This window comes from Erpetoichthys calabaricus, chromosome 2 (genome assembly GCF_900747795.2).
Source record: "Erpetoichthys calabaricus chromosome 2, fErpCal1.3, whole genome shotgun sequence".
Lineage (NCBI taxonomy): Eukaryota > Metazoa > Chordata > Cladistia > Polypteriformes > Polypteridae > Erpetoichthys > Erpetoichthys calabaricus.
The window spans coordinates 303,775,104-303,801,298 of record NC_041395.2 but is presented as its reverse complement, the minus strand read 5'-3'; the positions used below and the strand labels follow the sequence as shown (position 1 = coordinate 303,801,298).

General features: G+C 40.7%; 1 protein-coding gene across 1 annotated transcript in view; it reads right to left on the bottom strand.

The window, feature by feature from the left end:
* The window catches only part of LOC114645620 (VPS10 domain-containing receptor SorCS1), a 1,182,623-nt gene that overhangs the window by 130,616 nt on the left and 1,025,812 nt on the right, over nt 1-26,195 (bottom strand). Inside the window, 1 exon segment of the mRNA XM_051922161.1 lies at nt 3,116-3,262. Coding sequence (XP_051778121.1) covers nt 3,116-3,262 — 147 coding nt within the window.

Sequence of the window (26,195 nt, the reverse complement as noted above, 5' to 3'; positions counted from 1 at the left end):
CTTGAAGATGGAAGGTGATGGTTGTCTGATCCTGCAGCACACCTCAGCAGATAATGCTATTTTATTCTGTTGTAGCAGTGAACCCACGGTATTTAAATCACTCTAATTTGATGACGGGGTCTAACTGTAACCCGAGATGAATGGCATATGGCAAGGCATCCGTCATTAGCACTTTTATCTTGTCTATGTTGATTGTTAAGCAATATGGCAGGGCAACCTCCACAATATTGTACAAAATGTCCATGACCTCTGTGTTTTTATTTACAAAGATGGCACTGTCCTCAGCAAACAGAAGATCGCATACCACATTGTATTTTTTTCGCCTGCCATAGAATTGTCTGCTCTTTCTAGTTCAGTTATGATGTTAAAGAACAGTGGTGAGGTTACACAACATTGCCTGACACTCATTTTAACAGGGAATGCATCACATAGCTCAGATTGGACACACAAACAGCTGGTAGGGTCATGGTACATTTGTTTGAGTAAACGTATGGTTTTTGCTGGAATATGTTCTGCCTTGAGCACACTCTACAAGGCAGGCCAGTACATACTGTCGAAAGGTGCATGGAAGTCAATGAAAATGATCGTCATCTGCTTACCAGATTGAATTCTCTCTTCCTTAATCTACATGAGGGTAAAAATCCAGATTGTTCTTCTCAAAGTTTTCTCGTAATGCGTTAGGAGGTTTAAGTAGATAATGTGTGTAAAATTATCCCAGGATTGAGAGCAGGCTTATAAAATACCAGTTTTTGCGCTCACGACTGCCATCCCTTTTTTTGGAACTGGAGTGATTCTATCCAGCTTTCTAGATATAGGAATTTGATCTGTGCACCATATCTGACAGAGTAGTGCTTCATGGTGTTTGACTAGAAGCTCACCCCCTGCTTTGATCACCTCAGCAGTGATTCCATCTAACCAGGCTGCTTTGACATTTTTAAGTCTCTTTATTGCCAGCTTGATTTTCTTGATTAGCTGGCTGAATAATTTATAGGTGGTGGGTTAGCTGCTGGATCTTGCAGCATTTCCTAACTGTAAAGAATTCTTCCCACCTTTGCAACCATTCACTTGTTAATAGCACAAGTCACTTAATTGGGGGACAAGGTTTTACAAGAAACAGCCTTCCCTCCACTAACTGTTAAACTTGCTTAAACTAATTCATTGTAGCACAGGCTACAAACAAGAAACCATCATAAGGCACACCATGCCAAATTAGAGCCATCAGTGTAACCAATCCTGCAAATGTTTAGATGGCAGGAAGAAATACTAATAGTTTTAGTGATAAACTGCATTTCAGGGGTTCTCAAAGCCCACCTCACTTGAACATGCAGCATGGACAAACTCCTACATGTTACTGACTCATAGTCACAAATCATTTGCTTTTGTCATTCCTATGCAAATGTAATAGTTCTCTTGTAATCTGAGTGCCTGGTTAATCTAGTAATTAAAACATTTTATAATGCCTCATTTGTGTTTCCACTCTTACATGGACACATTTTGACCAGGAACTGCAAATGGCAGACAATGAGGAGGTGGGAGGTGCAAATGAGTAGTGGTGATGGAAACCAGGAGACAACACACTGTCAATGCGAGAGTCAGAAAATTAAAAGATGAAGTGAGCTATGTGCAAAATAAGTGTTAGCGGTATGAAAATGGCAACTCAGTTTCTGCCACTCCTTGGATTTTTTGACACTGGTACAGGTAACCGTTCATATATGTGAGTGCACCTTCTAGGCAATATGCCATATTAAATCACATTTTTGGGCATGGCTCAGAGACGGTACATAATATGCAATCAGACTTTTGTTGTGGTGTCACCCAGCTGTCTTTAGTCAAGAATGAATCTTGTCTAGACAGCGTCGGAAAGCCCACTAATATAAACACTTTTCATTTATAAAAATGTTAGTATTTTATTGGGTGTAATGTTAATCTAATAAATATTTTATTGATATGCAAAGTGCTGTATTTCAGATAACATGCTGGTCAGCAGAAAATGTTTATTTTTTTGAGTTGCTACTTTTTTGGAACTTGAATGCAGCCTACCTAAATGGGCAGAATGAAGACATCACCTTCTGCCAGTGCCTAGGACAATGTCTCTGACTACTGTGAAGATGAATATACAATTATTGAAGAACCTACTGTAGACAGTTTTACAGTCCTATAGGCTTCTTTGAGCTGTTTTTATATGGGAGTGAAAGCTGTATTTAAAAGCAAGGTAAATGCAGTATATTTTTTCTTTAGTACAATATTTCCTTGTGTTAATGATTTTAATGATTACTAAGGAGGGATATATTAATGGCCATACATCATTCCTCTTCTAGGATGCACTGCATAAAATCCAAACACAGAAACAAATTGAAAGTCCTAGGCTAACAGTGGAGCACAGTGGCAGGCTATCTACATGAGCACGCAGCATGATGGCTCCTGTTTCCCATGACACTAAAATATAAACCCAGGTTCAGAAAATGAAGGGATGAATGGATTTCTTGTTTAGGAACTTCTTGCCAGCTCGCTCTTTAAAGCCTATGAGTTCCATTACGAGCTTGATATCAGAGAAAGAGCCCAGATGCTTTCTAATTTACAAAATTTATATTGGCGCTGTCTCTTTGGTCACAAATTAATGGCTTAGATTTGAACTCTAGTTGCCATGATTCATCAGATATGTGATGTTGCTTCTTTCTCTTTTTTTCTGGAAGCAATTGCATTTTGGGCAGACTGTATATTTTCACAATACTGATTGAATCTGTGATCAAGTGAAATTTTGTTGATCTTAACAGCATAACAAGTTTGCAATTTTTATTTAGAACTTAATGTTGTCTTGGCCTTTATCAGCAAAAACAGAGACAAAACACCTTCCAGATAAATTGCATACTGCATTAAAAAAATCTGTTTTTGCAGGCAGAAATTATTGCCCTAAATAAGAAGAAGAATTGTAAATGGCTTTACCATGTGGGCTATTTACTACTGCTCACTAATTTCCTCAGTACATCAGATAAGTCCTAGGGACCTGTCTTGATTCTGACAATTTTAAAAACCAATAACCTTAAGCATTTCTGCATTTAATGGCAATGCCTGCCAATACATGTCACCCAAAATGTATTTTGTTTATTATCCTCACCAGATGGCAGTGGAATTCATTCCCTCTGAGGTCTGCTTCGGGTGCCTGCAGTAAACGCCAGTCTCGTCCTTTATTGTAGGTGATGTACGTCTTCACTTGGTTTTCAAGCTTCTTGTTTGCTAAGAACATTCCTTTTATCCCTGCTACCTAGGAAAAATTAACATAGCTGAAAAAAATGAATTTAGAAGTAAAATAACACAATAAATAGGAAAGAAATAGGAATCTGACCTATTTTCTTCTTAATTTAAAGTAAGATAGGATAACACTTTATTATTCCCTGAAGGGAAATTTGGATGTTCCAGCAGCTCACAGCAAAATTAAACAAGTACATATAGATAACTAACCACCTAATAAATATATAAGATGAAAGAGATAAGATAAATAAAAAACATACAATATCAAAAATAGTGATATATTACAAATCACTAGTAATAAATACAATGCAGTAGCACAGTAATACAATATGTGCAATACACAGATAAAGTGTCTAGTTATTAATAAAATACCAGTGATTACAGAGTCTGGCATCCCGTACATACAATTCATGAAATAGTCCTGTAAAGGATACATGAATTAAAACCCAGAGTTGTACAGTCTGATAGCAGCAGGAAGAAAAGACCTGTAAAAATGTTCCCTCCTACAGCAGAGGAGGAGCAGTCTGCTGCTCATTGCACTCTTTTAGCCCTGCAGCACTTTATGGAGTGGATGAAGGGGGTCATCATAATTAATGACACCTTTGCCAGCATCCTCCTCTCTGCTATCACCTCCAAAGTATCCAGTTTCATCCCAAGCACTGAACTGAAACTTCCTGATGATCCAGTTCAGTCTGTTATTATTCTTGGATGTAATACTGCTACCCCAGCACATCACGGCATAAAAGATGTCAATGAAAACCACAGAAAGTCCTCAACAGCAGGCGTCCCATACAGAATGACCTCAGCCTCCTCAAAAAGCAGAGTTGTATCTGGCCCTTCTTTTACAAAGGTTCCACATTCTGCTCCCATCCCAGCTTATCGTTCATGTAAACACCCAGGTACTTGTAGGTTTTAACAGACTCAATTTCTTCCCGCTGGATGATGACTGGAACCGGAGAAGACTTCTTCTTCCTCCGAAAGTCCAGCACAAGCTACTTTGTTTTTTTGGGGTTTAGTTGGAGATGGTTGTGATGACACCACTCCACAAAACTACTCACCAGGCCACTGTATTCTTCCTCCTTCCCTTCACTAACACATCCAACAATAGCAGTGTCATCTGAGAACTTTTGAAGGTGACACGTCTTAGAATTAAACTTGAAATCTGAGGTGTAAAAAGTGAAAAGGAACAGAGGAAGGACAGTACCCTGTGGAGCACCCAAGCACCCATGCTGTTAATTGTTCTCTACGACACACAGTTCCCTAGTCCCACATACTGTGGCCTGTTAATCAGAATTAACCAAGCTAGGTCAAAAGTGGGCAACACAAGGGACAACCTATTTAGATGGGGCCTCACAACAAGTGCTGAATGTCCCTGTGGTGAGCCCACCCAAACAATGGACCACATTCTCCATGAATGTTCCCGAGGCCCTACATGTACTGATGAACATCTTAAGGATGCTAATGACGCCGCTTTTAACTGGATACGGCAGTGGCGTGATAAGAAATGATGATCAGAATCTAAAAACCAGGAAATTAAGGCAGTGGCAACTTGCGCTGCACACAACTTAACCCTCAATAAGAGGGGCTGGATGGTATTAAAGGCACTAGGAAAGTCAAAAAACATGACTCTCCCCGTACTCCCAGCTCTTTCCAGGTGAGAGTAGGCTCTGTGCAACTGATAAACTGCAGCATCTTCCACCCCACATGTTGATGATATGTAAACTGTAAAGGGTACAACCCTGCACCCACCTGTGTTTTCAAGTGATCAAGGACCAGCCTCTCCATTGTTTTCATCAGGTGAGTAGTCAGTGCCACAGACCTACAATCATTGAGTTCTTTGGGATCCTTGATCTTTAGCACTGGGACAATACATGAGGTCTTCTAAAGCACCAGAGCCTTCTGTAGTCTCACGCTGTATATGTGTTTTAAGACATCACATGGCTCATCAGCACAGGCCTTTAATACTTTTGCACTGACTCCTACTGCCTCACCTCATTCTCTGTAATAGCAAACTCTGGATTTGGGGTGGAGATGTGACGTGGTAATTATCTGATAATTGTGAAGGACACAGAGAAAGGGTATTATTGTGAAAGGTTTCCTGGGATGTGTATTCGCAAATGCCCCATAATCAAACCTATTAAAGAAGGTGTTCAGCTGATTCGGTCTCCTCCAAGTCAGTTTGTCTTGCTGATGGCAGGCCAGTTTATACCCGGTCACCATCCTCATCCCTTCTGAAGATTGATTCAATTTTCCTTCTGTAGTGCTCTTTATCCTCCTTAATTCTCACCTCTCACACTCCTCAGATAGACCCTATGAGGAGGAGGAGGTTGGGAACATACACTGATTACCACGTGTTGCCGCACCCACCACATGACAAACCACCCAGATTGGGATCCGAGTGTGGCCATGCAAAGGGCGACACCTCCGAACCACATTGGAACAGTGTGAGTTTTTTTTACACTGCATCCACCCACCTGCAGGTCCTCCAACAATGCAGGGATGGATGCAGATTAACATCATAGCCAAGATGAAGAAATTGCAGGTTAAGGGCCTTGCTCAAGGGAACAATGGAGTAGAGTCACTTCTGGCGCTTATAGAATTCTGATTGCTGCCATAGATCCCTAGCCTCAGAGCCACCACTCTGCACACAGTCCATATCACTCTCCTTAAAGGCCCTCATCTTTTTGTTCAACAGAGCCTTTAGGTCACCTATGACCCAGGGTTTGTGTTTACAAAACAACACACAGTTTTAGATGGCACAATACTGTCTACACAAAAAATCATATAATCAGTTACACAGTCTGTGACATTGTCAATATCCTGAGCATGGAGTTTACAAAGAATATCCCAGTCAGTTGTTCTAAAACAACCCTTCAGCTCATTCACAGCCTCCATTACTATCTTGGTGACAACATGTTGCCTCAGTACCAATGGCTTATACAGAGGACTCAAGTGAAGCATGTTGTGATCAGAGTTTACAAGTGTGGGTAATGCTATAGAGCAACATGCATCCATAACATTAGTATACAGTAAATCCAGTCTTATTGTTCCTGGTGGGACAGTTGATATACTGCCTGAAAGTGGGCAAGACACCTGAAAGGCTGGCATGATTAAAGTTCCCAGAAATAATAAACAGGGCTTGTGGGTGGCAAGTCTGTAGTCCCCCCACCATATTGTGAATTGTTTCACATGCAGAGACAGTGGCAGCCAATGGTAAAATGTACACTACTATCACAACAATATGAGAAAACTCTCTGCGCAGGTAGTATGACCGCATGCTGACCTCTAACAGCTCAAAATCTGGACAACACGGATGCTCCTTTAAAGTAATTTGATTTGGGTGAATACACTTAAAGTTCACTAAGATCGCCAGACCACCTCCCCTTCCTTTTTTCCAACTGTGTCTGTTGTTCCAGTCAGCTCTAACCAAATCGAAGTCTTCAATATTAACATTAGCATCAGGAATCCGTTCATATTACTACGTCTCTGTGAAGTACATAAAACTACTTTCCTGATATTCCCTCTGACTCTTTGTTAATGCTGTTAATTCATCCATTTTGTTTGTGAGCGATCTTACATGACCCATTACCACTGGTGGAACTGGAGGTTTGTAGCGTCTCTTTTTTTCCCTGTCACTTTGCTTCAGCTCTGCTACTCCAGAATAGCTTACGAGTCTCTGGCGGAATGATAGGCCTCTGTCCGGGAGGACTGAAGATCTCCACAGCACAAGCAGCTGAGCCTGAGTGTAAATAAACCTCTGCAGCAGTGGCTTATTTAGAACGGAAAATGGCAAGTCTGCAACCATCCTTTAAACACATTGTGCTGTATATAGTCCCAATACCATAGTTTTGCCAGTAATAATCCTTCAGTAAATATGTAAGTGTTGGATTTGAACCCTAGTCCAATGTGCACCCAGCATGTGTCTGAGTCTCATATCCTTCTGAGCTTATGCTTAAACGCTGATGCTTTTATTTTATTATTCACTATGATAAATGTATTTCTTGTTATTTTATATAACCCCCTTAAGAGGAAAATGTTATATTTATGGCATAACCATTCTTCTACAGTACTAAGTTTCCTGTTTTTGAACCCAGCTGGATCATAAAAAAATTAGGCCATTGTTCTTTACTTTTTGGGAAAAATATGTATGTGGAGAAACTCACACATCTCCTAAAATAAAAATAAGAATGAAAATAATACATTCAAAAAGTCACATACATCCTAAACAAACAGGACTATCAATCAAATTGTGGTGATCTAAGGTATCAACATCTGCCATGTCCTGTTAGCAACTAGGTGTAACCAATCATGTTAAACGTTTTCTGATTATGTAATGAATTCCTTTTAAAGAATATTCACCTAATCAATGAACTGTATAAATATAGCGCAGAGGACACTTTTTCTTTGTAGCATGTGGCTAACATGTAATGCACTTGTTACCTCTTGCGAGATTTAGATAAAGAATAATGATTGATGCTTTCTCCTGCCTGTGTTTTATTGCTTAAAATCGGGGCATTCCAGTGGGAGGTGTCTGAATTCAAATTCTTTTCTTCCACAAATAAAAACACACACAACAAAGTAACTAAAACAAGTATTCATGACGGAGCCGCTGCATCTGTCAGCCATGGCTATGGCGCCATATTGTACATGAATCACCCATCAATGTTATCCATTTCCAGACCCATTAAATCTAGTTATGGAGTCAAAGGTAGTGGGGCCTTTCCTGACAGCATTTGGTGCAGTAAAGGAACAAGCCCAAGACAAGTGCCAGTCCATCACACCCATCAGGCCACTTCTGAGTCACCAATCAGCCTACCTGCATATTCTTGGAATGTGGAAAAAAATCAGGAACTCTCCAAACAGACAGAGCTGTGAAGCAGCGTCCCTTAAATGACAACATTAAAGCCACCCAGAAAGCCCAGGCCGACAACTGAATATGGAAGCAAGTCTCACATAAATTTTAAAGCTTACAGCTTCTTCCTGATTTTCATTTTTTTTTTCTAGTCTAAAACGAATCTATGTTTTGAGTATCTCTGAACAGGCCAGTGTCATAAATATCCCTAGGGATAGGGTATTTCTAAGCATGCATGTTGTTTTAAAAATCAATGACTCGCAGTAAAGGATCTGGTCTAGCAAAGGAGCAAATACCCAGCTACAGATATTGACAGACATTCTAAATAAATAGTGTTGACAATGAAACCTGAAACCATGCTCGTTTCATTTCTGAAATCTTGGCCTGGAGAAATACAAACATGGAAATTAATTTATCTCTGATGTAAGCTGAAGTACACAGTCAGAAATATCTACAGTAAGTTCATTTATTATGGCAGGCTACAATATGGTCACAGTGAAGCATGGATATTCAGAAGTGTAATACTGACACATCTTGAAACCCTGGAGGAAGACCTGTATGAGATTTCCTCATACTTAAGATAGATAGTTCGACAGACAGGCAGGCAGGCAGGCAGGCAGGCAGGCAGGCAGACAGACAGACAGACAGGCAGGCAGACAGACAGACAGACAGACGGACAGAGAGGGTTTTAATGGCAAATGTCAAACTTGACAGACTAGGCTGTTCCGAGGCCAGCCTAGAGATATAATACCTGTAGTGTGTTTGAGTCTCACATGGTTCTTCACCTGGTCGGTCAGCCCCAGGATATCCACCATATAAGAGGACTGTCAAAGGGAATTAACTAAATAAGCATTACTTATTTGCGTTTGAGCACCACCTGGGTATTAACCTACTAATTTCCCTGCCAATACAGGATAACATTAACCAATTAGAATGTCTTTCATGGAAAAAGTATATAGATGGCGGATTATTTCTTTTATTAACGGGTGCCAGAGGTTTAAGCAGAAACACCAAAACAGTAACAAGCAAGGGCTGATTGTGCAAAGTTTTAAAATAAGGCAGAAACACAAATCTTATTTAAGATACCATGTTTGTGTTCCTAAATTTCATAATAAAACCTTTTTTTTCCCTTGAGTTATTTTGAAGTAAAGTTCTGAAAAAATTAGTATAACCCCATTTTCCTAAGAGCATACTCAATCAAAAAATGATATTTCTTTATATATTACGAGCTTTTGAATCGAAGACAGGACTCTTGAGCAATTATGAAGAGAGGAGGTAGGTCTTCATTTCAAAAATTTGAACCAATGTTAATGTGTTTCTCCTGTGTGTACTGCTTTGTCTTTTCCAAAAGTATTTATTTATTAATTTTTTTAAATAAAAAATGCATGCATTTTGTTCACTGTGAGCTTCAACTGGATGACGTGAGCTGTGGCTTAGGTTATATGAGTATTGTGAGAATTTATCATGGATGTTTTTTAGATTTTTCTGTGGTCCAGCATTGGTCTCCACAGACCCCCATTTTATCAGAATATTTTTCTCTCCGTTATCTACATGAAAAATATGAAATTAAGATTTTTTTTTGGCCTTCACCACAAACTACATAGGGTAAAGTCCATCCAACCATCCATCCATTTTCCAACCCGCTGAATCTGAACACAGGGTCACGGGGGTCTGCTGGAGCCAATCCCAGCCAACACAGGGCACAAAGCAGGAACCAATCCCGGGCAGGACGCCAACCCACTGCAGACATGGGGTAAGTAACATATTAAAAAAAAAAATTTTTGGTCAAGTATTTAAAGAAGGCGACATTTAATTTGGTATCCATTGATATATGCAAAACAGTGGCAGAGTAATGGGAGTGTGTGATGATTTCATCAGACCCCTCTCAAAATGGGGGAAACAAATAGCCACTCAGGGCCAAGCATTCCCAAATCCACAGTCCCTCTTTACATATGTATGCAAATATAAATGCATAAGTATTTACTCTATATATAAAATCCTAAGCCTAAAAGTGCAACGATTTTGTCCAATGATTTTATGTCACGTTTTTTGTCACACTTTAAATCGGGATTATTTTAAAACCTACATATATATGTTTGGTATCATTCTTTTCAGAATTTATTGAACTTTAATGTGATGTTGTTAGATTTTTCAGATTCTTATTCTGTTTTTAAATTATAAACTGAAAAAATATCAAGAACTCATGTCCCGCGAGGCGAGACTTTGTGCCAAAAGATTTAACCAAGCCCAGGGCCGGAAATAAAAGACAGCTTCTGTACAGCCTTATAAATGTTTGAAGCGCAGCACAAGATGCAGATCACGCAGCATGGCAGCAGCAGCAGCAAGCCAGCAGCTGATCAAGCAAAGAGGAGGTAAAAAAAAATGTATTTGTTTCCCATTGTATAACCGTTTAAGAGGGGGTTTCGGAGGAGCGACCTCATCTCCTTGGGGTGTGTTCAGCCCCCCCTCTGCACAACGCGAGAGGCTTAAGTGTAGCACAGGCCGGGGGTGGGGGTTGGCAAGTGAAGCGAGCAGTGGGGAGCCTCCTAGTACATTAATAAAGTAAAATACAAAATTCTTATTTTTGCTCACAAAGAAATCTAGTATTAGCCGGAGAGCAGATGTATTATTCAGAACTGGAGGCACGTCAGTCCTATATTATCTATGCCACCAGTTGCAAATTAAAAGTTATTGTGGAATGCAGCATAACCAAACTACCTTAGAAAAATAAGGTGGAAAAACATAGCAGATATAGTGATAACTTACAACAGTGGACACATGACAAGAAAAAGGAAGCAGAAGAGACAGAATTCAGCTTTAGTACAGGTCTTAATAAAGGTCTTCTGGAAGATTTGTTTCAAGAACCAGTAGTGAAGAAGAAAAGGTGGTGCTGATGTCAATGACAAGATTGCTAGCTTTAGAAACCTCTGTGCCTGCCAGTTAGGAAGCTACTGGATTTCATCTCCTTAATTTTACTCCACGTAAGAATCCTGCAAAATTCATCCTCTGTAATACCCCCATGACACCAACCCTGCATCGGACTCCATTCAGACCTTGAGTTGACCCTTCATGTCATGACCCTGCCTACAGAAAAGACAATACAGAATAAATAAAAGCAAATAAAAAAACACTTAAAGGGTGAAAATATGTAGAAACCTCAGAAGTAGTTCAGAACGATGAGAGACCTTGTTAACAACAAAGACACTTAAAAAGAATGAGGCTGAAGGTTCATTAGTGTAGTCCAGTGCTCTTCTCCAGCAGTACAAACAACTGGATTTCATAAAAAGGGTGGGCCTAAATTTGTCATAAGTGGGCGTAAAGTTATTTTTATTATTGTTAAAGATACATTTGTTTAAAAAAACTTATGTAGAAGTCCAGTCATACTGTATACCCAGGGTCGTCTTAACAGCATTATAGGTCCCTGGGCAAAGCAGGACACTGGGGCTCCTACCTACAAAACCACTCAGCAAGTCATAACATACATAGAGAAGCATGGGGCCCCTATGCTCATGGGCCCACAGGCAACTGCCCAGTGTGCTCATGCGCTAAGACAGCCCTGGTCATACCAACAAGAACTGGGTCATCATTATTTTTAGTTTGATTTTTTTTAGTTTAGTTTTTCTAGTTTGAATGATGTTTCTTAAGAAGTGGTGATAATGAACAAACTGCCTATCTTTTGATGATACGTATGACACACCTGCCCATCAGACGGCACAACTCTTCTTGAAGTGTCCAATGATTTATTAATCACATGTGATGAAGACCATGGAGAGGCTGCTGCTTCACCACCTTAGGCCACAGGTTCAACACGCCCTTGACCCTCTGCAGTTTGCATATCAGGAGAAGGTGGGAGCGGAAGATGCCATCATCTATATGCTACACCGATCCCTCTCTCACTTGGACAGAGGCAGTGGTGCTGTAAGAATTATGTTTCTAGACTTCTCTAGCGCCTTCAACACAATCCAACCTCTGCTCCTTAGGGACAAGCTGACAGAGATGGGATTAGATTCATACCTAGTGGCATGGATCGTGGACTATCTTAAAGACAGACCTCAGTATGTGCGTCTTGGGAACTGCACGTCTGACATTGTGGTCAGCAACACAGGAGCGCCGCAGGGGACTGTACTTTCTCCGGTCCTGTTCAGCCTATATACATCGGACTTCCAATACAACTCGGAGTCCTGCCATGTGCAAAAGTTCGCTGATGACACTGCTATCGTGGGCTGTATCAGGAATGGGCTGGAGGAGGAGTATAGGGACCTAATCAATGACTTTGTTAAATGGTCCGACTCAAACCACCTACACCTGAACACCAGCAAAACCAAGGAGCTGGTGGTGGATTTTAGGAGGCCCAGACCCCTCATAGACCCAGTGATCATCAAAGGTGACTGTGTGCAGATGGTGCAGACCTATAAATATCTGGGAGTGCAGCTGGATGATAAATTAGACTGGACTGCCAATACTGATGCGCTGTGCAAGAAAGGACAAAGCCGGTTATACTTCCTTAGAAGGCTGGCTTCCTTCAACATCTGCAATAAGATGCTGCAGATGTTCTATCAAACAGTTGTGGCGAGCGCCCTCTTCTACGCAGTGGTGTGCTGGGGTGGCAGCATTAAGAGGAAAGACGCCTCACGCCTGGACAAACTGGTGAAGAAGGCAGGCTCTATTGTTGGCATGGAGCTGGACAGTTTAACATCTGTGGCAGAGCGAAGGGCGCTCAGCAGGCTCCTATCAATTATGGAGAATCCACTGCATCCACTAAATAATGTCATCTCCAAACAGAAGAGCAGCTTCAGCGACAGACTGCTGTCACTGTCCTGCTCCACAGACAGATTGAGGAGATCGTTCCTCCCCCAAACTATGCGACTCTTTAATTCCACCAGGGGGGGTAAACGTTAATATTTAACATTATACATAGTTATTGTCTGTTTTTTTTTTTTTTTTCACCTGTATTATTATCATTCTTTAATTTAATATTATTTATTGTATCAGTATGCTGCTGCTGAAGAATGTGAATTTCCCATCGGGATTAATAAAGTATCTATCTATCTATCTATCTATCTATCTATCTAATGGCTGCAGACGCAGGTGAGTGTTCTGTTAGTACTGTGTGACATTATCTCGGCCTTTGGCATGGTTGATCATAAGACCCTCTTAGCAAGGTGAACTCACTCTGTGGGTATCACTGGTTCAGCCTTGGCTTGGTTTACCTCATATTTATCTGACAGGAGTTTCTCCACCTCTGTGGGCAACTATACTTCTGCTTCTGCTTCTTTGTCTTGTGGGGTGCCCCAAGGTTCAGTCCTCAGACCTGTCTTGTTTTCAGTGTATATGCTTCCTCTAGCTCAAATAATCAATTCTTTTAATGGTATTTGCTACCATTTTCATGCCAACAATATTCAGCTTTATTGTTCTTTTAAGCTGAAACAACTACACAAGTTGTCTTCTTTGGTCAACTGTCTGAAGGAGGTTCAATATTTGGGTACTCACCAATTATTTAAAGTTAAATACTCAGAAAACTGAGGTTTTAATATTTACCCCCTCCGCCTCCCACCCCACCCGTCTTCACCCAGCAGTTACTCAAAAATCTTCTACTATCTCCACCTCTTTTCATTTATTCCTGCATAATTTAGGTGTCATATTTGATCAGTGTCTGAGTTTTGAGGCACATGTCAGGTGTCTCAGTCATTGTTTCTTTTTTCATTTAACAAACTTATCCAAGTTGAAATCAGTTGCTACCAGGGCTGACATGGAAATGCTTACTCATGCTTTCATCTCATCATGTCTGAATTATTACAATTTCCTCTTTACCTGTCAGAATAATGCTGGTTTGTCACGGCTTCAGACTGTTCAAAATGCAGCTGCCTGGATTTTAACACATTCACATAAATGAACCCATATATCCCTAATTTTATATTCTCTACATTGGATCCCAGTGGAATTTAGGAACCAGTTCAAAATTCTGGTACTTACTTACAGAGCTCTGCATGGTCAACCTCCTTCAGCACTGCACCTCAGGCCGTTCTCTGAAATTGTCCAGGTAGATCTCCTTTCGGCTCCTCATACCAGACTAATGACACATGGGGATAATGCATTTCAGGCCATTGCTCCAAGGTTATGAAACAGTCTTCCACTAACAATGAGATCAGCAGAATCTATTGAATTGTTTAAGGGTCAGCTTAGACGCCTCTGTTCAGATAGGCATTTGTGTAGCGCTGCAAACCGTGGGTGTCTTTAATATTGTCCTTGTTTTGTATGTTGCTTTGATATTTCATTTTATTATGTTTTATTGTTCAGAGCCTTGTGACTTTTGTCTGTGACAGGCACTTTATAAATACATTTTTACTTTACTTACTTACTTTACTTTACAAATGGCCAAATAATATCCATTATAATTTTGACCAGTAGTATTAAATAAAAGCAAACAGTATGATTATTGTTTACTCCATTCTTTGAGATTTGTGTATACATACACAGGTGTTTCCACTCTCTAAGTCTTCAAGTGCTCCTGTCCTCAATCAGATAATCACCCAAAAAATGCCCAAATCGTACCATTCGATAGTCTGTGTTACAGCCATGTACTGTATAAATTAACCCCAAAATTGTGCTTGTTAAAAGTTGGAGCAACTGGAAAACCTTGTTGTAGATTTTCCATCGTACCCAACAGTTGTATTGGTAGGAGACCTGCCACTAAAGTTAGAGCAGCTAGGAGCTGGGTTTTCACTTGCCATTGGAACATCGCTGAAATTTTCAGTGCCATCATTAGACTTTGGAACGTTTTGCAGTTTTGTTCATTTCCTTTTGCCAATGAAATCTGATTTTTTAAAATTTAAAGTGAATCTGTAAAATTTAAAGTCAATCTTACTTTCTAAACCTATGCTGTAAAATTGCCATTATACAGTATATCTAATTTTTATTAATAGAAACAATGACAGGTATACTGGAAAGTATAGGAATAATGAGCGTTTCAATTGATTTGTTATTCCTTTAAATTAAATGAATATGTACTCCATTAGTCTTATCTGCAGAAATCTTTGTCTTTTGTCATGCATTGTTACATAAGGATTCCTCCACCGAAGATTACCTCTCCCAGGCAAGAGGGGGCACCCGTGCTAACTCTATTATCTCTTTCTTTCTCTGCAGAGCTGAGAAGCCGCCCAATAAGGGCAACTAAGCACCATCCTGAGGCTCCACACCTTCTGGTCCCACACTATAAATATCAACGTCCCTAGAAGAAATGGCATCAGACCAGGAGCAGTGTCCCCACATGTTGAACGACCTTGAATCTGATCTACTCAAATGAGCAGAGTTATTAGAAAAGCCGAAATATGCTAGTAAGGCAGTGTGTATGCCTTTTATCTGGTGTTGTCCCGACGGGAGCTATTTTTAATTCTCTTTTCTGGATCATAGTAGTAAAAAAGGGTGGCCTGGTTGGACCCCCAATTTTTTCAGAGGACTCCTCCGCTCTTTTGTACCTTCAGATGTGTGGGGTTAAAGTTAGTACTGTGGAGCAGGACATGGAGCAAAAGTTTTGTGACCATTACAGTATGTCATGTAAAGTGTGTCACGTTAGTGTAATTTATAATGCACATATGAAACGTCAGTTAGATTGGATTAAATACTGTATGTTCTTTATGTTTGTAATTTAGTTAAGTAATAAAGGTCTTTAAATTTTAAGAAATACGTTATGGGTGGGGCGGCATGGTGGCGCAGTGGGTAGCGCTGCTGCCTCGCAGTTGGGAGATCTGGGGACCTGGGTTCGATTCCCGGGTCCTCCCTGCGTGGAGTTTGCATGTTCTCCCCGTGTCTGCGTGGGTTTCCTCCGGGCGCTCCGGTTTCCTCCCACAGTCCAAAGACATGCAGGTTAGGTGGATTGGCGATTCTAAATTGGCCCTAGTGTGTGCTTGGTGTGTGGGTGTGTTTGTGTGTGTCCTGCGGTGGGTTGGCACCCTGCCCGGGATTGGTTCCTGCCTTGTGCCCTGTGTTGGCTGGGATTGGCTCCAGCAAACCCCCGTGACCCTGTGTTCGGATTCAGCGGGTTGGAAAATGGATGGATGGACGTTATGGGTGGTTGAACACATCAGAATCTTTTGTCCTACATGAAGTGGCACTTAACATGGAGTTTGCTGCTATAGTGAAGGTCAGAGGACAGTTGCATGTTAAGGGAGAGGCCAAAAGGTGGGACCTGGGCAATACTTGACAGATAGCAATGTTTGTGAAAGTTCTTCAGAACAAAGGCAAATGTTACAATTATGAGAATATGATAGTCATACAGATGTGCTGGAATACAGTATGTTACATATTCTGTTACTGAACTTAGCATTACAGTAACTGCACACCGAATGGACATGAGGTGACTCCTTGAGAATATATGAGGGCCATTATCCAGTCTTTGAATACTCTAAGCCAAATGTATCCAAATAGGTGTAAATTAATGTGACAACACAAACATTCACAGAACAAAAGGAAGGGATCTCATTCAGTCATTGAACACTATAAGACAGTTCATTAAAAAAGGTGTAAATTAATGTGACAACACAAAAACTCAGTGAAGAAAAGGTCATACTCTGTTGTACATATTCACATAGTAATCCCTCACAAAGTTTATGGCATTTGGGGTGGATTAAGAAACACAGAATACAGGGACAAGGTTATACAGTATAGTACTGTCCAATAATTAGGATGGGAAGTGATTTCCCAAAACTGGATTTACTCTGGTGCTTCACAGGCTGCTAGTATAAGCTACTTGGACAGACATAGTATTTTTAAATGTAATTATAAAGCTTCCTTCAACAGTTTTGGGACTAATGAATATATGCCACAATTGTGAAAAAATAACTTCATCTTCCAAAATATAATTATCTTATATTGGGAGACCTAGGCAGAGGGAATAATGACAAAGTAATTAGGTTCAGAAATCTGATCAATTTTAGTATAGATTGTAAAACATAGAAAAGACCCTCACTCCTTGTTTTCACCTCAATACAAGATAGCAAGTACACCCAAACTTTAGGACCTATACATCTGGCCAGACCACCTACTCCAACTGAATGTCAGTTCAATGACATTGCTGTTAGAAATATATTGACAGCAAAGACGACAAGTAGATGGAATGGAGTGATCTTGAATTGACATTCAATCCAGTATGACACTCAGATGCCACAAAGTTCATCACCAAAAGGATTTACTACAGGGAAAAAAAATCAGTTTCAGAGAGGTGGGAGGACATCAGATTGCACATAAAAAGGGAAAAAGCACAAACACAAAGCCAATGAAGTGGCCTGGCTATATAGAGTATAGAACCACATCTGTCTTCCTTCCACTTATAAGGCTGTTGAACCCTCCATCACCTGCAGGCAGGCCCTTACCTGTACTTTGTTTCTGACTTTATGTACTTTCAGTACTTGTCTCAACCTCCCAAGAAGCATGAGTCATCCAAACTCTCTTTTAAAGGAGTGCAGCTCCACATCAACAATAACCCCAAAAAGCTACTATGGCCTCCCTGACTAACTCCATCCACTTAAATGTATAGGTCCCGGTGAAGAACCCTGGGTCATCCCTGCAACTCCATTGGCTGTCCTGAACCTCTTCTGAGGACTGGACTTTCAACTCCTGTCCTTAGAACACCCTGAAGTCCTGATCAGGAAATGATCCAAATAAACTCCCAGAATGAAAGCTGACATCCTGTGCTAGGGAGGTTTCAGACAACTGAGCTTCATAGCATGAAGACACCAACCTGACGTCCATCATTCCTTTACAATATATTAGTTTACCATCATCTATGAACCTAATCACAAAAACAATAATGCTGTTCTTTATTGGTCAAAAGCATAATTTTACTTTTGGAATTGAGTGAAACAAAGGAAAGGTCTCCTGTGAGGGTTATCAGACAGGGAGTTAACAACTTGGAGGGTGGTGATGGGTTTTTGGGTATAAAATAACTGCAAAGTAACTTCTTGAGGTATAGCGGGTCCACAGCTCCCATCAAAGGCCAGTTTTAAATAAATAAGCACCGCACTCGTGGCTTGGTGAGGGGGTGTGGTGGTTGTGTGGCTGAAGCGGTTCTCAGGGCGATTCGCGATGTGGGCGTTTCTCACCTAAGTGCACAGGTGAGAAACCGTCCGAATCCGTGATTGTTCCTGGGGCTGCTGATTTGCCACAGCTGCCATACCCTCTTGATAAATAGAAGCGCGAGTCGGCTTAAAGGGGAGAGGAAAATAACAAACGGAGGTGGCAAGAGAAGGCAGGAAGCAGGAGGAGAAAGTCAGTGCGGGAGAGAGAGAGAGCAGGCTTGCGTTGCAGCTGTGTAGGAACCCTGGGTGTTGGGCTGACACCTGGGAGTAGTCGTAGTGGTCGCTCTCTCTGAGTTTATAGTGAAGTGCGGGAGTGACCGGAAGGCGGATGACTCACCGCGTAAGGCCGCGGAAGGCAGCGGGAGTCCGGACTTGGGACATGGATTCTCCACCGTGAGAGCCCTGGTCGTTGGGGAATCCCAAGTTGCTGTTTGGAGGAGCCTACCGGAGCCAGGGGTCGGTGAGGCAAACCGAACAGTCGAAGCAGGCAGAGCAGGTCAGATGCAGCTAGGGTGACTCCTCTGTTGCGGGGCCCATTTGGGAGAAACAGGGGAGCTGCCAGTAGTAGAAGAAGGAGGCACCGAACTTTTAAAAGGACAGCTTCCAGCATTGTTTTAACCTCGTTGTTTTTAGAAGACTTTTTTCTATATTTTTAACCTCCACAATTTCACCTCTGTTTTTATGGATTATTTATTTGAAGACTTTGAAGCACTGCACTTTATTTAATTTGAACACTGTTTTGTTCTGTTGTTTTAATAAAAGCACTTTGCACTTTTGCACCTTCCCCTTTGCTATGTTGCGCCTCACTGCTTAGCTCATCAGTGATATTACTGACAGTTTTGGGTTCAAGGGCTCCCAGACAGAAGATGGGAGCATGCAGCAAACCCACATCGTCACACTTCTGTAATATGGACATTAATGAATGATAACGCTAAAATCCAATCACAGATCTACTTTCTTCAAAGGACACATCTACTGTTCTCTCAAAATCTGCAAGTTTCCCCACACTTTCATTAATTATGACAAAAATGATGCAAAGTAATGCTCCATACAAAATCAGAATGATGTTACACATGTCTCCATTGAAGAACATGGAAGGGAACCCACCTCAGTTCTGAACAATTCAACTCTACCTGGAATCAAATTCGAGCTACAGACCAGGGAAATCCTAGGTATCCACGAGTGAGCAATGTTTTCCTGTATTAATAGCACATATTATGCAAGAATTTATTTTATTTATTATTTACTTATTTATAAAGCACTTTAAAAACAACATCAAGACTGACCAAAGTGCTGTACAATAAAACTCAACATATAAGACACACAATAACCAAAAGGATATAAGAAACAGAAACACATAAGAGCTGAAGAAATTCATAATAAAAAAGTACACAGATAGTCAACATGGCCATGGATTAAAAGTGTGTTTTTAAATAAGATTTAAAGACAGCAAGTGAAGATGCCTGCCTAATGTGCAATGGCAAGTCATTCCAGAGTTTTGAAACTGAAAAACCCTGATCACCTCTAAGTTTGTGTCTTAGGAACAAGAAAAAGCATCTGGTCTGATGACCTGAGAGAGCGAGAGAGATGGTACATAAGGGTGCAGCAATTCCAACAAATAAAATGGGGCACAACCATTAAAGGATTTAAAAACAAATACAAGGATCTTAAAATGGATTTGAAAATAAACTGGAAGCCAGTGAAGGGAAGCCAGAATCGGGGTAATGTGCTCTTGTTTGCTTGTACCAGTTAAAAATCGAGCAGCGACATTTTACACCAGCTGTAGGTGAGAAATGGAGGCCTGGCTCATTCCAAAAAGAAGCGTATTGCAGTCATCTAGACGAGAGGTTATCAAAGCATACATCACTGTTTCAAGGTTGCGTTTAGACAAGACAGGCTTGATTTTTGACAGCCACCTCAACTAGAAAAAGCAATTTTACCACTGCATTCACATGGCTATTAAGTTTTAAAGTAGAATCCATTTTTCACCTAAATTTGTGATCATGGATTTCTCATATTGAGCCAGAGTGGAAAGGTCGATGCAGGGGGTCCCGCTGGTGCCACTGGGTCTTAACAGCATGACTTCTGTCTTGGTCTCATTAAAATTTAGAAGATTTAATGCCATCCAACTCCTGAATTCATAGTATAATGACAAAACTCAGAACGTCTGGCCACAAAAACATGGTAAAAAAAATAACCAAGCAGAGAACACGAATCTTCTTGCTAAAGTAATTTCCTATAGGACTATGAACTAGTAGAATATATTAGAGAACTTCTCTTAAGCATATAAAGCCAAGCTCACATCAGAGCTGGATTACCTCCTACATGGAGTTACGCTTGTGCGGGTTTCCTCCAGGCATTCCAGCATCTTTTGTCACAGTTTGCGCAGCCAATTATGTGAAACAAGAGCGGAACTCAGGGGAGACCAAAGCAAGCAGGACTGAAAACTCTTGATGCCGCAAGGCCTGTTCTATTTCTTTTTTAGGGAAGGAGCCAGAAGTGCACGCACAGTTAGGAGGGCCCCAGATGTACTAGGGATGCGACACAAGCCTTGAAGATGAAAAAGGAAGTGCCCTTCCCAGTCATTTAAAGAACAGAAAAGGGAATGTAAAAGAAGAAGATGATAAATTTTCCCACTCTACAAACTGTGTGTGAACTATTGAATGAAGAATTGAAACAAAAAAATATATCCATCATGTCTGGATTTCAAAGGATTAGTGAGGCTCTTGTCTCTTGATCTTCCTACAGTCCAAAGTTTTCAGCAATGCTAAATTTGCCTTTTTTGTGTATGTGGGTATGCATGCAATAAATGTCGGTTAGTGCTGTGGCTTCATGTCCCTGACAGCACTGCACTGGATCAAGCATGCTTAGAAAATGGATGGATGGATGGATGTTAATGCTGACAAAACAGTTCTTTTTGCACACTTCCTGTCTGTTGATGCCGCTGCTTTCTTTTAGTCATAACTAAACTTTGCCAGAGACACAATTCATGTCACACCTTTGTTGAGGGTGTGATTATACAACTTTGCCAGAAGGGACTGAGCAGGGCTGGCATGTGGGGTGAGGTGATAAGGCAATCGTCTCAGGTAGAACTTTGGTCAGGACAGCATTTTCACACATATCAAATGCGTAATTTGCTTACTGCCTTGTAAAAAATATTTTCATTTTAAAAGTTTCAGATTTTGCAGAATGGTAATTTGCAGGCCAAGCATTCCAAGCATCAAAAAGGTGCATATGCATTTTGAAGCTTCATGTCAGTAACTGATATTAGCATTCATGTTCCTGATTTTTCACATATCATGTTGTGTACATATTGACTTTCATTTTGTAAAATTTAGTTAATTTCTAGAATGTTATAAAGACGCCAGTAACAGGTACAATGTCTGTTAAATGTCTCTTAAATCTGCACAACTCATGTTTAGTTACAAAAGGCGGGCGCCTTTTAATTTGCTGGAGAGATTTTTTTGACTGAAAGTGTACACAACACTAACACTGCTGACAGGTGAAGTGAATAACATTGATTATCTTGTTACATTGGCACCTGTCAAGTGGTGGGACATATTAGGCAGCAAGTGAGCAGTCAGTTCTTGAAGGTGATGTCTTGGTAGCAGGAGAAAAGGATCTGAGCGACTTAGACAAGGGCCAAACTGTGATGGCTAGACGACTGGGTCAGAGCATTTCCATAATGGCAGGTCTTATGCAGTGTTTCTAGTATGCAGTGGTTAGTACCTGCCAAAAGTGGTCCAAGAAAAGACAGCCAATGACCTGATGACAAGGTCATGGGTGCCCAAGGCTCATTGATGCATTTAGAGAGTGAAGGCTAGCCCGTCTGCATGCTTCTGTTAGGTCAGATTATCTCGGGGCACAATGTGAGCTACCACAGCTATGCTGATGACACACAGCTGTATTTATCAATTCCACCTGATGACCCAGATGCTGTTATTTCAATAACACAAAGTCTTACTTGTGTTTCTAATTGGATGAATAGTAATTTTCTCAAGCTAAATAAAGAGAAAACAGAAATTTTAGTGATTGGCAATAATAGAGACAATGAGATTAGTCATTGTCATAGATAGAGATTAGGATTAAAAGTCAAGACGGAGGTAAAGAACTCTTAGGGGTAACTGTTGACTGTAATCTGAATTTTAAATCGCATATTAATCAGACCACTAGGACAGCATTTTTTCACTTAAGAAACATAGCAAAAGTTAGACCTCTTATATCATTGAAAGATGCTGAGAAATTAGTTCACGCTTTTGTTTTCAGTCGACTAGATTACTGTAACGCACTCCTCTCAGGACTACCCAAAAAAGACATAAATCGTTTGCAACTAGTGCAGAATGCAGCTGCTAGAATCCTAACTAGGAAAAGAAAATCCGAGCACATTTCTCCAGTTTTGATGTCACTACACTGGTTACCTGTGTCATTCAGAATTGACATTAAAATACTGCTTATGGTTTATAAAGCCTTAAATAATCTCGCCCCGTCTTATATATCGGGATGTCTGACACCTTATATTCCAAATTGTAACCTTAGATCCTCAAATGAGAGTCTGCTTAGAATTCCAAGAGCAAAACTTAAAAGAAGTGGTGAGGCGGCCTTCTGCTGTTATGCACTTAAAATCTGGAATAGCCTGCCAATAGGAATTCGCCAGGCTAATACAGTGGAGCACTTTAAAAAACGGCTGAAAACACATTACTTTAACATGGCTTTCTGATAACTTCACCTTCATTTAATCCTGATACTCTGTATATTCAATTCATTATAATAACTATTCATGGTGGCTCTAACATCCGTACTAACCCCTACTCTCTCTTCTGTTTCTTTTCCCGGTTGTCTGTGGTGGTGACCTGCACCACCACCACCTGATCAAAGCACTATGATGTCCCCACATCATGACCATCATCATCAAGTCCTTCCATGAGAACCCTAAGTACAAAGTGGACTGTTTCATTTATGTTAGGTAGAATGCCCAGAGGGGGCTGGGTGGTCTCGTGGCCTGGAACCCCTGCAGATTTTATTTTTTCTCTCCAGCCGTCTGGAGTTTTTTTTTTTTTGTTTTTTCTGTCCTCCATGGCCATCGGACCTTACTCTTATTCTATGTTAATTAATGTTGTCTTATTTTAATTCTTACTTTGTCTTTTAGTTCTCTTTTCTTCATTATGAAAAGCACTTTGAGCTACATTATTTGTATAAAAATGTGCTATATAAATAAATGTTGCTGTTGTTGTTGTCTGGTCCAATCCCACAGAAGAGCTACTGTAGCACAGATTGCTGATAGACATAATGCTGGCCAGGAGGGAAAGGTGTCAGAACATACAGTTAGAGTATACAAGTGATATACACATATATCTAAATACAGCAACAGGCCTGTGACCTGTTTTCTGTCCAAGACCCTCTGTAATGATTCCATAGGTCCTAGTTTATCTGGCAATCTACCTTGTTGGTATCATCGGCAAACTTTGATTCAATTCAATTCAATTCAAATCAGTTTTATTGTTCCAAGAGGGAAATTTGGTTTGTCAGCAGGTTTTACAAAGAGACTGCAACCTAACATTAGAAGTACATCACCGGAGAACACAGCCATCAAACACAAACTTAGTACAAATAAAAAATATACCCTAAGTTCTTGTCTATAAGCCGGACTCATGTATTAGCCGGAGACCAAAAATCATACGAATTTTTAAAATAAAATCGTATCATAGATAAGCCGGACTCATGGATAAGCCGAACGTACTATAACCTATAACTAATAGAAGGGAGGGAGGTCAGTGGTCTCACTCGCGCCCATTTAATTTCTTTAAGGGGGGAGAGAGTGTGAGATATTGGCGTCTCTCTCACTCCCCGCATGGCGCGGTTGGAGCGGCCGGAGCGCGTTCTTTCTGCTCTGGGCGTCGCCGAGTCAACACGAGCGCGTAGCGGTCATTTAAATTGTGATTTTATATGTAAGCATATTTAAATATATATTAATTTCTGGTACATGCTTCCTCAGTTGGTTTGCCCAGTTGATTTCATACAAGGGACGCTATTGGCAGATGGCTGAGAAGCTGCCCAGCTTACATTTCTCTTTCTCTTGCGCTGACTATCTGTGATCCTGACGTATGGGGATTGAGCAGGGGGGCTGTTTGCACACCTAGACGATACGGACGCTCGTCTAAAAATGCTGAAAGATTATCTTCACGTTGCTATCTTTTGTAAAGCTGATTCCTGAAAAGACATGCTGCACAGTGCTTTGCATACTTAAAAGCTCGAAGGGCACGTATTGATTTTTGACTGAAAAACAAACTCTCCCTCTCTCTCTCTTTGTCTGCTCCTGACGGAGGGGGTGTGAGCTGCCGCCTTCAACAGCTTTGTGCCGCGGTGCTTCGCATACTTAAAAGCCAAACAGACATATTGATTTGTTTTCTTCACTCCTTTGAAGAGGAAGATATGTTTGCATTCTTTTAATTGTGAGACGGAACTGTCATCTCTGTCTTGTCATGGAGCACAGTTTAACTTTTGAAAAAGAGACAAATGTTTGTTTGCAGTGTTTGAATAACGTTCCTGTCTCTCTACAACCTCCTGTGTTTCTGCGCAAATCTGTGACCCAAGCATGACAATATAAAAATAACCATATAAACATATGGTTTCTACTTCGCGGATATTCTTATTTCGCGGGTGGCTCTGGAACGCAACCCCCGCGATGGATGTATAAGCCGGACTTATGTATAAGCCGATATTCTATTTTTTCATTTTCACAACTTTTTTCCTTAGATAAGCCGCGGCTTATAGACAAGAACTTAGGGTAGTACTGAGCATGCTACTTATAGGGAAACATCAGATCAAGCTTATTACATATAAAGATAAAACCAACATTTAGACTTGACTGGTGATTGATGCAGATGCTAATTGTTCATCTTATGGTTTTAGCCTGTGGATGTTTATTACAACTGAACAAATGTAGACGTTTAATAGCAGTTGGTATAAAAGAGTATTTGAGCTGTTTGCTTTTTATCAATAGAACCTTTAACTTGTGACCTGATGGCAGCAACAGAAATTGTAAATGTAAGAGTTGAGTCCTGTCTGACAAAATACACTTTGCTTTCTATCTTATATATAAATGTCTACGTGTGGAAGTGTGTGTGTCTGTCCGGCCCGGAAGTGAGAGATGGAGTCAGGGTAAGGGCTTCACCTTGGAGGGAACAGAAAACTTGCTTAGCCGCTAATAACACAACCGAGGCCAGAGTGTCAGCAAAACGAAACCTCCGAAGAAAGACAAAGTCGCTTAGCCGCTAAAATTGACAAAATGGTATCCCTTTTACTTTTTCTCCCGCCGCTAATACACAAACGAGACAAGCACGTCTGCAAAACGAAACCTCAGAAGAAAGACAAAGTCGCTTACCTGCTAACATCGGCGAAATGGTATCCCTTTTACTTTTCCTCCCACTGTAAATACACAAGTGATGCAAGCACGTCGGCAAAACAAAACCTCCTAGGAGAGAGATGCCCGGAGTAGTTCCTTCCAATTACCTAACATCTCTAGATTTCAATTTTTTTTCTGACAATTTCAATAGTTTCTAGGACCCTGTGGTTTTAACAGCACGGGCTTACACAGCTAGTCTTTATATATAATACGCTACCGTGGCTGTTCATTTGCCTGTCCAGGATTTTATATCACTTGTGGCTCGCAAACAGTTTGACCTATTGACCTGAAATTTGGTACACATATACTACGTGACGTCTACTATCTGTTTTCAGGGTGATGATTGACCTCTAAGGTTATTCCATTCTTTTTTTTTTTTATTATATTTTATTGTAGAACCAACTCTCGGCAGCGGCCAGCAGGGCGGCCGTGTGGCGCATGTGTATGGGTGCCGTTCTCATCCCTACCACCTTCGCCGTAACTCCCCCTACCTCTTCATATCTTAAATGATTCTTGAGGCAGATTGAAGAGTTAAGTGCCAGCTTAAGTGAAAAGTTAAGGAAAACGTACTAAGTAATTGCAACACAAACACTGACTAAATCAGTTTTAACGTGAAAAG